Below are 16,468 nucleotides of genomic sequence, written 5' to 3'. Positions count from 1 at the left end.
TTGGCAACACAACCAGGCAGCATTCTGTCTCATGGTGGGCAGTGGTCATAATGTTTTGGCTATCATTGTATATGGAAGAGAATCATATATTGCTTGATTTATCGGCTGTAATTCCTCATAATCTTCTGTTTTATCAAAATTCTCTGGCTAACATGACATCAGCCTCTGCACGCATCACTTCTAGAAGCGAGTGACTCACTTATGAAGAGTAGCCTGCCATTCTCCACGGTTGTCTGGAACAGGGAACTCGTGAATTGTACGCAGAGTGCGAGCCCGTAGCTCCCGCATCATATCTTCAATGTCAAACACAAATGGTGACTGGCCAAAATTTGCATCAACAACTTCTCCAGGTGTCTGAAGCCCAACTGTTGGGTAGAGGTTTGGCTGCAATAAAGTGCCAATATATTTGTAATTAGTGTACATAAAACACATGACAAAAAAACATATTAATGTGCATAACTGGTCTTGGAACATTAAGCGTTTCTCTGGTTGCCTGACATAACTAAATCTTAATATAATCACATTATTTTAATATCTAGTCTGACAGTGGTGGTGTTTGCCTCACATAACTAAATCTTAAAATAATCACATTATTTTAATTTCTAGTCTGTCAGTGGTGTTGGAAGGAGGGGATGGAGGGAGGGAGGGAGGGAGGAGGAGGAGAAGGAGGAGGAGGTGGTGGTGTAGAAGAGGAAGGAGGTGGTGGTGGTGGTGGTGGTGGTGGTGGTGGTAGTTTCACTACACATGATGATGTCGCCTATGATGTGCAGCGAGTAACTAAACACACACACACACACACACACACACACACACACACACACACACACACACACACAGACAGACAGACAGAGAGAGAGAGAGAGAGAGAGAGAGAGAGAGAGAGAGAGAGAACAAAATGATAATAAAAGAAAGGTATTTCTAAATATGCTATACCTAACCCCAGATGGTGAAATCTCTCTCTCAATATGATCAGTAATGAGATAATTTAGCATAAAACATAAAAAGTTCTCCAAATAATGTCAAAGCCTAAAATATTAACCTATATTACACAGTAAAAAGCCTTTTGGTGGAATGCACAAACAACTAACTATGAGGTACTAATAAGATTTTCATGACTTACTGGTAGGTCTGTGAATGCCACACCAAGGTTGTGGCCATTTTTAGTATAAAAACAAGTATTGTCAACAAGGTTGACACCACAGCCTATAACATCACCAGTTGTAAATGTTGGTCCATAAGGCTGTCCTGTGCCTGATGAGCAGAATGAATGTCCATCATCGCCATGGTAGCCATACGAGTGCTTGTCCCAACCTACGGAAAAATGGATCGAGCGCGGTACATGTATATGCCTGAGACACACAGAAGGTCTATTTTGAAATTGTAAACATATTTAATTTCAAAACAAGTGCCAACAATGTCTCCTCATCTTCCCATCATATATCGACTTATATACTCTATTTCATAAATAACTATTAGCAATTGTTCATTGCATTTACACTGTCTGATTTATCGAAGAGCACAAAGTGCATGTTGTGATGAAGTTAGCGGTTATGATACAAGCACACAGAAATGCGATGTCCCTGCCCTTGGTACATTAGTGGAAGATCACACAAAATTAGAAGGAACAGCTCACAGATTTGCACATATACTGGGTAAACTTTAGCACTACTGTTATGAATGTTACAGCTACAGTATCTACAAATATGACTGCATCTAAATGGCTTTGCCTCTCACTTTCAACCACATTAATAGTTTCTGCAATGAAATATTACTGATCCTGTTTTCTCAAGCACATCTCGTCTACATATGAAGCCTGCTTTACACAGTACTAATGTTCCTACTACAGGGACAACTTGCATCGGTAACATTAAAATCTTGCTGTAGTGTGTTGTCAGAAGATAACAGAAAAAATAATTCACCAATGTCATATCTGGAACTGTTGGTAATAACATGCAGAAACTGTCACTTTGTCACATTACTGACTAGCGCAGCTCATCCTGACACCCTTTAGGATACACTTACGCCACTCACATAATATTCAATCCACATGAAGCAAAGAAAGTTGTTCAGCATGAATTTCACTTTGCAACACAGTGTGCAATGATTCGAAACATACTAACAGATTAAAACCGTGTGCCAGACTGATGCTCGAACCTGAGCCACATTTCGTCAGCAAATGTTGTACCAACTGAGCTACCTACGCATGACTTGCAACCTGCTGTCACTGCTTTACTTCCTCATCTTCACTTCTCTCATCTTTGGAATTTGGAAGGTCGGAGATGACGTACTGGCAGAAGAAAAGCTTTATGGGTGGGTTGTAGGCCGTGTCTGTACAGCTGTCAGTACAGCATTTGCTCATGAAAGGTGAACATCACAGTATCGAGCCCTGGTTTGCCACACAGTTTTAATTTGTCAGAAAGTTAGATCACCTGTCTGTAGCTTCAACATTTAAGAAGCAATTAAATGATGAATCAGTGAATATTTGTTTCCAGTGAAACTGATCCTCACTAACATAAAAATAAACAAACTAATTCAAAGTCAACTGACTGTGTATTTTCTGACACAAAAGTTAACCTACCTAATTGTGTCATGGTCAAAAAATAACTTCAGATGCTTGTACATGGCAATGGAGGAAGTTGGGCAGGAACACATGAATGAAAAAGATGGATTAATTTTAAGAACATGAATAATGCTTAGTAAAATTATTGTTTGACTGATATGTCATATTAACATAAAAATATGGCCAATATGAAGGTGTAATGAATGAAAGCGACTGCTTTTTGGTAAAGCTAATAGTCATCCAGAAAAGGAAGTGGCAGATTTTGCAGGTGTAGTGTTTGCAACCATCAGTAGATCTGAAAACATCTCAGCCTACAAGAAATTGACTGGAAGATGACAATGACTGGCATCATTCCAATGAGCAACAGTGGGAGGCTGAAAATGCCTGGTCTACATTATCTACCAGATAGCAGTTGCTGCAGGACATCTATGTTTCCTCTTCAACAGTTCCTTGATAATAATTTGGATGAAAATGTATCACATGAAATTTTGAGCAGAACTGCATGGGCAAGGTTCACAAAGAGACTCCAATAGTGGGTCACGACAAACTGGAAATGGTGTCTGGGCATTTGAATTTTAACATGATGAAGATGAATGACACAGTTGCATGTGCAATCAAATCCCTCAGGAGCCTTCTGGCAGGTGTATGTGAAAGGGTAGAGAAAGCTGAATGGGGATTTTATGTTTTGGTAATGTTCCAGTTACAAGGAAACGAATACATCGGTTCACTAGGTTGCATACTGTATCACAATGATAATGACTATGGAACAACCCAAATCATTGCCCGTCTTTAGGTGGATTCAAGTTTAACCTAAACATCTTGAAAGTTATCAATTCCAGCACCCACTGGAATAAAACAGATATTTGCTGGCGTTAACATACAGTTAACTAAATGTCATTTATTACTGTCACAATCTTAAATAATTTTGTTCAATTATAGAACATTTTTGGATTGGTAGTAATTACAGGGTAACCAGTCAATTTCAGTGACCATGAAGTACTTATGGAAACTGTACACAGTAATTGAAATTCACTGGTTTCTATGCAGTTACTACTGATCTGAAGATGTTTCACAACTGAATGAAACTGATTATCTTTGTAGAGAAAGGGCAAACTGTGACAGCTGTCTCAGATATTTTGATAATTCGGTTGTTATGGGGTTCTCTTCTTAATCATAAGTCAAACCTTCCTTCAAACATCAAGACTAGCCCATCAACTCTATTTATCTCAAACTCTATCACAAATATCTGGTGATGCCTGAATAATGAGCCAAAGAGCAAGGATAATATTCACAAAATCTTGCTGTCTGTAGATGATATTTTCTGGAATTTTTGGACATTGATGTCATGTTACATCCTGGATCCTGTGAAGTCTGAAACACAGCCAACAGCAAAAGTTTTCCCATGTCATGACAGTGTTACATTCTACATATTCAGGGTAAACTAGAACTCCACTGACAAATTTTCTGAGGTTGTTCTGAGTATTTTGGTATAACGGACCCAAGGTCTCCGGTGGCTCGTGATGAAGTAACAATGTGATTGTGATTTATTTGGGTTTGTTACTCATGTCATCTTTGTTTCTGTGAAAATATCTTCACAAGAATTAAGAAGCCTGTAATATGCAACAACCATAACACACACTACAAAATACTGATTAATACAAGGACGTAGAGGCTTATCTCACTATGGGTAAGATAGATACTGCCAACAGGAAAATTAAAGAGACCTTTGGAGAAAAGAGAACCACTTGCATGAATATCAAGAGCTCAGATGGAAACCCAGTTCTAAGAAAAGAAGGGAAAGCAGAAAGGTGGAAGGAGTATATAGAGGGTCTATACAGGGGCGATGTTCTTGATGACAATATTAAGGAAATGGAAGAGTATGTAGACGAAGATGAAATGGGAGATATGATACTGCGTGAAGAGTTTGACAGAGCACTGAAAGACCTAAGTTGAAACAAGGCCCCGGGAGTAGACAACATTCCATTAGAACTACTGATGGCCTTGGGAGGGCCAGTCCTGACAAAACTCTACCATCTGGTGAGCAAGATGTATGAGACAGGCAAAATTCCCTCAGACTTCAAGAAGAATATAATAGTTCCAATCCCAAAGAAAGCAGGTGTTGACAGATGTGAAAACTACCGAACTGTCAGTTTAATAAGTCACAGCTGCAAAATACTAATGCGAATTCTTTACAGATGAATGGAAAAACCGGTAGAAGCCGACCTCGGGGAAGATCAGTTTGGATTCTGTAGAAATGTTGGAACACTTGAGGCAATACTGACCCTACGACTTATCTTAGAAGAAAGGCAAACCTACATTTCTAGCATTTGTAGACTTAGAGAAATGCTTTTGACAATGTTGACTGGAATATTCTCTTTCAAATTCTGAAGGTGGCAGAGGTAAAATACAGGGAGTGAAAGGCTACGGTATTTACAATTTGTACAGAAAGCAGATGGCAGTTATAAGAGTCAAGGGACATGAAAGGGAAGCAGTGGTTGGGAAGGGAGTGAGACAGGGTTGTAGCCTCTTCCCGATGCTATTCAATCTGTATATTGAGCAAGCAGTAAAGGAAACAAAAGAAAAGTTCATTGTAGGTATTAAAATCCATGGAGAAAAATTAAGAACTTTGATGTTCGCCGATGACATGGTAATTCTGTCAGAGACAGCAAAGGAGTTTGAAGAGCACTTGAACGGAATGGACAGTGTCTCGAAAGGAGGGTGTAAGATGAACATCAACAAAAGCAAAACAAGGATAATGGAATGTAGTCGAATTAAGTCGGGTGATGCTGAGGGAATTAGATTAGGAAAGAGACACTTAAAGTAGTAAAGGAGTTTTTCTATTTGGGGAGCAAAATAACTGATGATGGTCGAAGTAGAGAGGATATAAAATGTAGACTGGCAATCGCAAGGAAAGCGTTTCTGAAGAAGAGAAATTTGTTAAGATCGATTATAGATTCAAGTGTCAGCAAGTTGTTTCTGAAAGTACTTGTATGGAGTTCAGCCATGTATGAAAGTGAAACGTGGACGATAAATAGTTTAGACAAAAAGAGAATACAAGGTTTTTAAATGTAGTGCTACAGAAGACTGCTGAAGATTAGATGGGTAGATCACATAACTAATGAGGAGGTATTGAATAGAATTGGGGAGAAGAGGAGTTTGTGGCACAACTTGACCAGGAGAAGGGATCGGTTGGTAGGACATGTTCTGAGGCATCAAGGGATCAACAATTTAGTATTGGAGGGCAGCGTGGAGGGTAAAAATCGTAGAGGGAGACCAAGAGATGAATACACTAAGCAGATTCAGAAGGATGTAGGCTGCAGTAGGTACTGGGAGATGAAGAAGCTTGCACAGGATGGAGTAGCATGGAGAGCTGCATCAAACCAGTCTCGGGACTGAAGACCACAACAACAACACAACAGCCCCATCCATAAAAGTGCTGTGATTTGGTTGCCACAGGTGAATTGCATTCAATGAACTGGCAGGCAAGGTGCATATCGGCCAACTTATCATCAGAAATCCTATCCAAAGTGCTGTTGTGCATCACTGTTAATCCACAATTAAGAATGCTGGAAATCAAAACCCTAGACTGTCAGAAGTACTGAATGTAAGCTTGAGGGCAACGAGTTTAAGAGGGAATTACTGCTGTTAACAACAGGTAGCATGAGTGAATGGAAACAAGACACACAGCACAAACTGTCAACATTTTCACCATTGTTTACTACTTTCAGGGCAACACAAAGCAAAGCTAATTGTGGCAAGAAACCAAACGAAATATGAGAACCCTGGGATGAACCGTCAAGAGACAGTGGATCCTTTATACCAAAATATACAGAATGTATCCACAAACAATCTCTGAAAGTCTGTTGTTGGAGTCTATACTCCAATCATCATCTTAAAGTGTCTGGTGGAGGTATCTCAAGTGCCCTCAATCATTTCCTTCCGACCCTTCCATTTTCCAATGATGTACAGGAAGAAAAACTGTCGCTAAATCACCTTATGAGCTGCAATTTTCTCGATTTTCCAGTCATGATCATTTCACAAGAGATAGGTGGGAGAAACACAGCTCTAAAAAAAAACTCTTAGTCATTGGACTGCAAAGATAATAACTGAGGTAGATACTTGTTACAATGCAGATTTACAAGGTCTCTTCTTAACAACTCTTCCATCATAGACGAGTTCTAACATAAAAACCAGCAACAAAAATGTGGTGTGTGTGTGTGTGTGTGTGTGTGTGTGTGTGTGTGTGTGTGTGTGTGTGTGTGTGTGTGTGTTAAATAGAGCATCACCACACAAGAAATACTGGCTTGGAGACCTCACAGGTAGGTTTTTACCATCTTCTTGGAAGGAATTAATGGGTCACAACATCTGTGCCCGCAAAGTAAGTGTTGTGTCATACAAATAAAACAGCTTATTACATGTGGGAATTTTACACTCTATCTTTCTCCCTTGGCAGCTAAACCTAGGTGACTCAAATATCCTCCTTTAACACTATTAGAAATGTTGGCGCCAAGTCTAACACTGTTTCACCAACATCACACACACGTGGAATTTATTGTCAACAAGATCTAATTAATGCGACTTTATCAGCAACTGTGTATTTCTGAGTACATATACAGCCTGACAACAAAAGTGAAGCACCAAGAAGATATGGTCGAATGTCAGTGTAACTTCTTATACATACACACCATTGGTGGGCATGTAAATCAGAGCTGCAATTCTACAGCCAGCGAAGTGCATTAGTGGTGTTCACTTCAGTGTTGTTACCAGTCCTGGAAGTGTATATAAGGGGCACAAACAGCACTGGATGTTGAGTGATCACTGGAAGGACATGTAGATGCTGTGTACTGACGACAGAGAGCATCATTATGTACTCACGACAGGCAGCATCATAACCCCTGACAGTTTGAAAGGGCCTCATTGTGGGTCTCCATTCGGCCAGTTGGTTGAATCATGAGATATCCAGATTGGTGGGGCATTAGGATGTGACAGTGGGCTGATGTTGGACTGCATGGGAATGTGAGGGCAAGTATACATATCACCAAGTTTCCAGTTAACCGTTTTTGACTACCACAAAGTAGTATCACCTTATTGTGCAACAAGCACTTCGTAACCCCTCAAATTTGAGCCAGCTATCTGAGTACAAGTAACGCACTCCATAAAACATTTTGTGTCATCCCGTACAGCAGTTGGCGACTAGCAGTGGCCAGATTAGGGAATTACCATCCCATGCATAAGTTGCTGTTAACACCGGAACATCAATGGCTGTTTTTGGTGTGGTATTGTGTTCAATGATGAATCATGGTTCTGCACTAACCCAGATGGCAGTCAGTGGTGAGTATTGCAGTAACCTGGAGAAAGGATCCGTTCTTCCGTCGTTTTGAAGAGATACATTAGTGTTACTCCTGGCGTTGTGGTGAGGGCAGCCACCATACACGACTGTAGGCCATGGCTGATAGTGACTGTTGGAACTTGTGATGGCAAATCAGTATGTCAAGAACATCCTGCACCCTCAATTTCTCTCTCTGATGCCACAGTATCATTGTGCCATTTTTTTAACAGACAATGCTCATCAACACAAGATATGCCTTTCAACGGACTGTCTGTGTGATGTTGAGGCATCACCGTGGCCAGCAAGATCCCCAGATCTGTCCCTAATAGAACTTATGGGACCAGCTTGGGTATCAACTTCGTCTATGTGCCTGTATCCAGGATAGCAAGGATCAGTTACAACAGTTGTAGGTCAGCTTGCATCAGGAGATGATACAATGGCTTTATGACAATCTTCACAATTGAATCAGTGCATGCATCCGGGTCAGAGGGGATGCACCATCATATTAGTGAGTAGATTCGTGATGTCAAGTTTTTGTAAATTTGAATTGATTATGTGATCAAAGTCTCATTTCATTTATTCCTCCCTTTTTGATGCTTCATGTTTTTGTCAGGCAATGTATTTGTTCATTGCAGTTTATGCATACTGCTTTTATGCAGGTGTTGCTGGTGGCTTAGTAGACCAATTATTGCATAAAATATGCACTGTCATGTTTCATTGAACTGGTGAGGGAACACTGTTTGGCTTTACATAGTTTCTGCCATTGTTGAGCTTCTGCTTCCCATAATCTATCGTCTTGATCAAAAAGATCAGGTCCACCCACGATGTCCGGGTGCCAAAGCTTTTGATGTCCTGCCACAGCATCCCAAGTATCTTGGTGAAAGCGCTCCAATATCTTCGCACGATGGCGATAAAGAGACCATTTTTCACAGCCATACCAGTGCTGAGGCTATTGTCTTGCACTCTCAAGTTTTGTGTTTATTTGGAGGACGCAGTGAAAGAGACATTCATAGGATGTGTGGAAAACTTGGGTTCTGTTTTATATATCCATGCGAAAAGTTCCAAGAGAATACTTTCAAAATAGGGTAAGGTATCTACTTGATTGAAATCAGGCTTGAACATCATGGTCTAGTAGAGCAGCTGCAGGGGCAAATCATGATAGGACTGTGATTCTTTGAGTGTTCACAGTCAGAGCAAATTGCTCAAATGTGTTCTCCCCTTCCCCCCTACCTTTACCTGTCTTATGTCAAAAGGATATCTAATTTCCACACTGTTGCTGTTCATAGATCACATGTCATGGATAATGGCCAATGAGTTAAGGGTAAAGAGTATTTGATTTAGCATACATCCTCATTTTATTTCCATCAGTCACGGTCATTCAAAAAGAAACAAGCCAATGGCTGTAAAATGAAAACCTCTGAATGGATTGCAATTCCATGGACTACACAAGACAGTGTGTTTACTATAACTGCACTGAGGCCTCAAACTCACCTCTAAAGGGACAAGCACGCATGCACACCCATGTGATGACAGAGCAAGAATGTGTACGAGTCGCCCGTCCACTTCACTCAGTAGTGCTGAACACAGAAGAACAAATGGACGTAGTAAGTTTCCCCTAACAGCAGAAGAAGTGAGGGGAATGAATATTCATCAAAGAATGGCACAAATGTGTGAAGAGCACTGCATGTCTGTTGCAAGGATCAAGGTATGTCACCAGCAATGCAAGGAAGGATGGACGTCATCGGCCAACACCACACGATCTTGAATGACACACTGCATTGCTGATACCAACGTGCAACAGGTGGATGTCCTCATTACTGACGACCTTTGAGTTATGGTGGGAGCCATTGTCCCAAATGTCAGACTGCACATCTGAATTGCACTGGACTTGCAGTGTTCTTCATCCACTTGTGTCACACTTTGTTGAATTTCCATTCCTTGCACTCCTTCGTTTGTACAGAAACAGCACTACACCACATTTCTCTTCTTTCGAAGCCTACGTTTCTCTGTTTTCAGCATGAGTGAGTGCAGTGGATGCTGATGCACGCACATGCTTGGTCTGCTGGCATATAGGTGTGTTCTATTGCTCTTCTAGTGGCCAGTTTGGGGTCTCAGTGCGCTGAAGGAGATCATACCTCCTTCTAATAGCAATGGCATTATAATTCATTAAACAGTTTTTATTTCTTTTTGAAGGACCCTAACACGATTGGAAATGTGACTAATAACATGCACAATAACAAATTTTCTCTCTCTCTTAATATGGGCTATTCACTTCTTAAACATGTTAGTAAATAAGATGAAATGCTTATCGGCAGTAAATTTTACAACAATTTTTAAAACAAATAATGCAAATTATTCACAATCCTAAGTTGCTTGGTTTATGCAAAACAAATTGTTACCTGGAAGCCTGTTCATATTTACACCCTGTGCAGATAATCCAATCCCCATGTATCCATCTCTGCCTTTACTAACAATTTTCACTTCAAAATAGTACAGACCACAGGCTGCAGGTATAGGGTGAGTGGCCCGTACGCTTGCAGCATCTTTGTGTGTTTTCCCATGACCTGGAAATAAAAGCAAGCCAGACAATAAGACAGTTATTTTTACAGAATAGTGAACACAGCTGTAGAGACTTGGAGCTTCTGGAGAGGAATTTTACTGATACAATTTTCTATTAGAATCCAAAAAGAATTATACATATAGAATTTTGCATTCATGTGCAAACATAAAAAATTCTCATAAATCATGAATGCAAGTGTCTTTGTTAACTTGATGAAATGGCATTTTTCTCTTTATGCTGCCATGCATTTTCTTGATGAGGTATATCGTTATTTTTTGCATATGTGGTGCATTCTATAATGTAGTGTTTTTTGCATTTACTCTAATAAATTTCCAATGAGGTGAAAACCAAGTCACAACTCCAGAAGTTCCAAATCACCACTTACCATACCAAACAGTAGTACAAAGTAATATGAGCAATAATGACTATTTCAGTTTTGTTATTACTAATGATATCCACTTGATAAAAACAATAGAATAAGCCCCTTTTCTCATGTTAAATAAGCTTACAACGAGACTTCATGGGATACATAAACAAAGTTGGCTATACATTTTGTCCCTTAATGTATGAATTTTTAATTCCTCTGTTAAAAATTATCATATGGGGAAAGCATTTCATGTAATAATTATATTTCAAAAATTACTGGTCATGATTTTGTTGGTTCTACAGCAAAAATTTGTTTGTACCATTCATGAATCATCATATGCTAATGAGTTAACATTCTTCTGCAAGGAAACACCTCCATGACAAAAAAATACATTCTGTGCAAGAGATGCTTCTTATAGAGGCAAAGGGGTATTATTTCCATTCATTAGAAATCATGCATTTTATTTTACAGCTGGGACAAGTAGCGTCACAAGTCAGTTAGAATTTAAATTTTTAATGAAAATGAGAAAAAACTCTCATGAAACAGATTTGTCACATACTGTTCACAAGAAACACCCATGACTGTTGTAGTATTCACAATTCTCCTGATAAAATTAGCACGATATTTAACTTAGATCATAAAATGCTTCAGGATAACACTGGTTGTAGGACCTTTTTAGTTTTCTACTTTCATTGTATTCCTTAAGCAGATGTCTGGCAAGAACTATCATTTTCCACCATTACTGCCCAATTTACATGTCTCCCCAATTACTGTCGTATTACTCCACAAATTCTACATAAATGATTCCATCCATGTAGCAATCTGGTGCAAGAATTCATGACCAAATATAGAACACTTTTTTCCACTGACCAACTGATCTGAATCACTACATTCATAATCTATGATACAAGATTTGTGATCGTTCAGTCCAAAAATGGCAAACACCGAAATGTACTGGAAACTATGAAAAAAAATCTGCATCTGTGGAGAATACAGACTTCTTTTACCTGATTCTGCCAGAATCATTTGAGTTTCTCAAGGCTTTCCCAAGCAGTTGCAGTCAACTACTGGGGTGATTAGCAAAATCAGAAGACTGTCACTCAACTCTAAGGCTACTATTTTCCAAGAGACCAATGAACAAAATGTCAAAATGTAACATACCAATGTATTACTTAGAACTTTGTGTCTGTGTTCTTAACCTCACCTTCCCTCTATGATGTCCAGCTCCTCTAGACATGATCCACAGAGAATTAAAGAGCTCACATAAAAGATTTAATTGTTGGCTGTTGCAATCTACCACATGAAAAGCACATAAATGTGAAATAAGTGATAAAAGACAGGAAAAATTCCGAAGACTGACTGGGAGCTGAGCCCCAAACCTTGGGATTTGCTGTCTTGCACTTGCCCACTTAGCCACAACAGTTTCTTCCAAATGGTCAAAAATTTTCAGACCCTCTATTGCACCCACAACATTTAATGTGACACCAGTGACCTGAGAGTACTGAAATATAGGTAGAATGTGTCAACGTTCTTTCTACTAATTTTATATCAAAATGTGTCAATAGAAATAACTGCGTACATAATAACAAGGTGTTCACTTATTGCCTGTCCAGATCAGGCTTCCATCAGAGATTTTACACAAAGTACTTGAGCCCACATCCACTATTATGAATGTAAATGTGAAATGGGACTGTCAGACATGCATTAAACTGAACCACTGCTCTGGTAGACCAACTAGTTTACAGTTAGGGACCTCTGAATTCTAACTTTTACTATACAAATGAATCATCAGGTATCTTCACCAGCTATTGTAGAAGAGTTTCATTGTAGCTCGGGTACTGAGTCCAATTAGTGAAAGTTGTGCTGTAGCATAGTTGCTTTCTGATCCCCAGGCCATATTGTGGGGCACGCCAACACTGATTTGTGGGGCTGAGGAGGATGCTTCATGGTGTGCTCCTTCACATGATGTGGTGCTCAGTTAGGTGCATGATAAACTGATGAGAACATAGTTAACGAGAACATAGTTAACAGTGCTCTCCGAATGAGGTGTAACAATTATGAAATTTGGAAGCATTTTTATGATGGCTTGGATAGCAGTTGGTTCCTCGTTTATGCAAAGACCATCATTATCGTTGATGTCCAAATGAATGAAGTTTTTGGAAACATTTTAGATCGCAAGTTGCATCCCACACTGTGAAAACAGTTAAGAATCAGAACTTTTTGGCTGCAACGGGATGGGGTCTTTGTCCACAAAACAAGAAGCACTGTATTGTGGTTCCAGGGAAGTTGTGTAGAACTGGCCCCCAAAAGTCCTAAAGTGTATCTGAGGGATGATTATCACATTGGTTGTGTGCAATTCAATTTGTCTAAAAAGGAAAGATGGTAAGGATTTAGTGTGTACCAAGTGTAGATATATGAAAGCGGAATTTCCCTATAGATGGTGCTAGCCGTCAGTGAGACCACGTCTGCAACGAAATCTGCTTTCTGTAATGGATGACGACGAATGTCAACACAGTAACCCAAGTTCTGAACATCGTCATCTGTTTCAAACCCGAAGCTTCCGGCGAATATGCTCTTGGAAAAACACGGTGTTTTGAGTAGTTTATGAAATTCAAAAGTGGTGATTTTGACATGAGAAACGATGAGCGTGGGAAACCACCGAAAACGTTCGAAGATAACGAACTGCAGGCCTTACAGGATGAAGGTGATATCAAACTCAACGGAAACGCGTTGAACAATTGAATGCGACGCAGAAAGCAGTTTCTCTTAGGTTGAAAGCTATGGGGAGGTGCAGAAAATGGGTTCCGCATGAATTGAATGAAAGACAGCAAGCGAATCGAAAGACCACTTGTGAAATGCTGCTCGCCAGACGCAAAAGAAAGTCGTTTCTCCATCAAACAATGACAGGTGATGAAAAATGGATGTATTTTGAGAATCCTAAGCGTCGTAAATCAGAAGGGTGTCATCTATTATGAGCTGCTAAAACCTGGTGAAACCGTTAACACTGATCGCTACCGACAGCAAATGATCGATTTAAATCGAACATTACGTGAAAAACGACTGGAATATGGAAAAAAACCAGCACAAAGTCATATTGCTCCATGATAACGGCCGATCACGCACAGCAAAACGGGTCAGGGAAACGATCGAGGGGTTCAGTTGGGAAATGCTAGGTCATGTGGCTTATTCCCAGGCTTGCCTCCGTCCGATGATCACGTATTTGTATCACTGGGGCACGCTCTCGCTGAAAAACGCTTCAATTCGGATGAAAATATACGAAAATGGCTCACTTCAAAACAAGATTTTTTCTTTTAAAGCGCAAGCGCGGCATTCATAGCCTGGTGGGGTGGGGGGGGGGGGGCGAGGAGAAATGTCTAAATAGCAATGGAGATTATTTTGAATAAGATATTGTTTATCAGTTTCAAACAGCAGACGTTTAATTATTGCAATCACATGCCGGTTTAATACTTCTACACCTGATATTATTCTTGACGACATGGAGGAGAGTTGTCGAAGGAGCAACTATTTGATCCATATTTCAATCTGGAAAATAATTTTACATGTATTAACTGTGATACAGAAGATTTGTTATTAATAACGACGTGAATGGCACTGGGAAATTCAGAAGACATTCTGCAGCGCACTGGTGTCATACTCTCTTTGCCTGCAGAGGGTTTCCCTACCGCACAAGCAACGCAAAAGAAAATAATGAGCAATATGTGTGTAGCCAAACATATATATATATCACGCGCGCGCGAAAATGGAATGTGCTCAGATGAATAAATCACATTTCATTATTAGCCAGCTTTCTTGTAAGCTCTAACCTCCTCACAATGTAAGGTAGAAACTACGTCTTCAGGATGACAAAATTAGTAGGAAAGCCTTCTCCGATGATCAAACGCAATAATGTTAAACAATGACGCATCACAGGCTACTGATTACATTTTATTCATTCATTCACTTATTTATTTTTTAATGTGTTTCATATTCTACATTGAAGGGAAGAACTGGCTGTTCGATATATGACCCACTGAAAACCCTATGTTTTTTGCCAAATACGAGGCAAGCCGTTAATGGGGCAGATGGGTCCCAATTGGGAACTTTTAGGACAGTGTTTCAATTACTGCCATTTGTCTCACAGGCAAGACAAACCTCCCAAAAATCTTCGTCGGAACCGAGTGACTGGAATTACTTTTAATTTACATTTGGGCAAATTCATACGCGCGTGTGTGTGTGTGTGTGTGTGTGTGTGTGTGTGTGAGTTGGCTACTTACTCGACTGTGCAGTGTACCTGCCTTTATTATATCGTTATTACATTAATTACTTTACTCTTCATCTCGTTCACCCACAATACGCACTGCGAAAGGGAAATGTCAACTTGATTGTCAGAAATAAATCCCGCACCTATCAGGAACCTAACCATCACTTTAAGAGTTTATCGTCTAAAACACCAACCGTACACTACAGAGGCAGTGTTCTGTTAATCGACAAGGAAACTGCTTTTCTGATTATTTGTTTCTTATTTTTATCTTTTTTGCGCGTTTTCATTGGAGTTAGGAGCAGCTAGCATCCATGGAGTCTGAGAACTGCTTGAACACTTATGTTAGGGAAACCATCACAAGCCGAAGCAGAAGCTATTGAAGGTTATGTATATTAGGCCGGGGTCACGCTTCCAGAAGTGCACACACTGCTTGATAAAATACAGCAACTTGACAATTGGGCCAAGATAAGCGCGATTCCGGCTATCTGAGCATCTGAACAGCTTCCGTCCGGCAGCCGTGATTCTGGGCAGAGAGCCCTGTCGGAAAATACTTGTCTGCAGGACGGCGATGACTCACGCAGCCCAGCGCGCGTGATACGGGCAACTGCGCACTTCTCTAGGTTCTTCATCCTTCGCCTCTCCTCTTCAAAGAGATTGGGCAGGGGGGGGGGGGGAGGGAGGGAGGGAGAGGGAGAGGGGGAGAGGGGGAGAGAGAGAGAGAGAGAGAGAGAGAGAGAGAGAGAGAGAGAGAGAGCGGGCACGTAAGATCACCGGAATAGCGGGACGCAAAGCAGGATCGCAGCGGCAGAAGCAACGCATCCAAAACTAATTTTTCGCTCTGCAGCGGAGTGTACTGTTTTATTAAACTACCTGACAGATTAATGATTAAACTTAATGATTAAAGCTATGTGCCCGACCAGGACTTGCACACAAAACTTTGCCTTTTGCGTTCAATCCCCCAACCGACTGAGCTACCCAGACACAATACACGAAGCCAGCCAAATAGCATAGATTCAATTTTAATTTGGTCCTACGATTTCTTTCCACCACTTGTTGATTCTTTCACTTCGGGCAACATGATTCTTATCTGTGAAAAATGCCGAATAGTCCTTGTTTCGACACATAATTGGCTGGTTAAGTCACTTTCAAAATCGATGGAAGGCGAAGGCATAAGAACTCATTAACGGGACCATGTCTAGCAAAGAATGGGGTGTGCTCAAACCTTTGGGTTGGGAGCAGTTTAATCAAACTTATGATGGAGGCAGGAAGGAAACTTTAATTATAAAACAGTCATTCCGCTTTCCACTAATTTCTAAAACTGAACACTAACAAAGAAAATTTGATCTTCAATTCTTAGCAACATCTAATCGATTCTTTTTTTACTTCAAGCA

At 40.2% G+C, this 16,468-nt stretch overlaps 1 protein-coding gene across 1 annotated transcript in view; it reads right to left on the bottom strand.

The window, feature by feature from the left end:
* LOC126485084 (ran-binding protein 9) overlaps nucleotides 1-16,468 on the bottom strand; it is a 236,658-nt gene that overhangs the window by 51,881 nt on the left and 168,309 nt on the right. Inside the window, exons 2-4 of the mRNA XM_050108691.1 lie at nucleotides 10,289-10,453; nucleotides 1,121-1,311; nucleotides 200-384 (exon numbers count right to left, since the gene is read on the bottom strand). Coding sequence (XP_049964648.1) covers nucleotides 200-384; nucleotides 1,121-1,311; nucleotides 10,289-10,453 — 541 coding nt within the window. The remainder of the gene's footprint in view (nucleotides 1-199; nucleotides 385-1,120; nucleotides 1,312-10,288; nucleotides 10,454-16,468) is intronic.

This window comes from Schistocerca serialis, chromosome 6 (assembly GCF_023864345.2).
Source record: "Schistocerca serialis cubense isolate TAMUIC-IGC-003099 chromosome 6, iqSchSeri2.2, whole genome shotgun sequence".
Classification (NCBI taxonomy): domain Eukaryota; kingdom Metazoa; phylum Arthropoda; class Insecta; order Orthoptera; family Acrididae; genus Schistocerca; species Schistocerca serialis.
The sequence above is the reverse complement of the archived record's forward strand: the minus strand, read 5'-3'. Positions and strand labels throughout refer to the sequence as shown.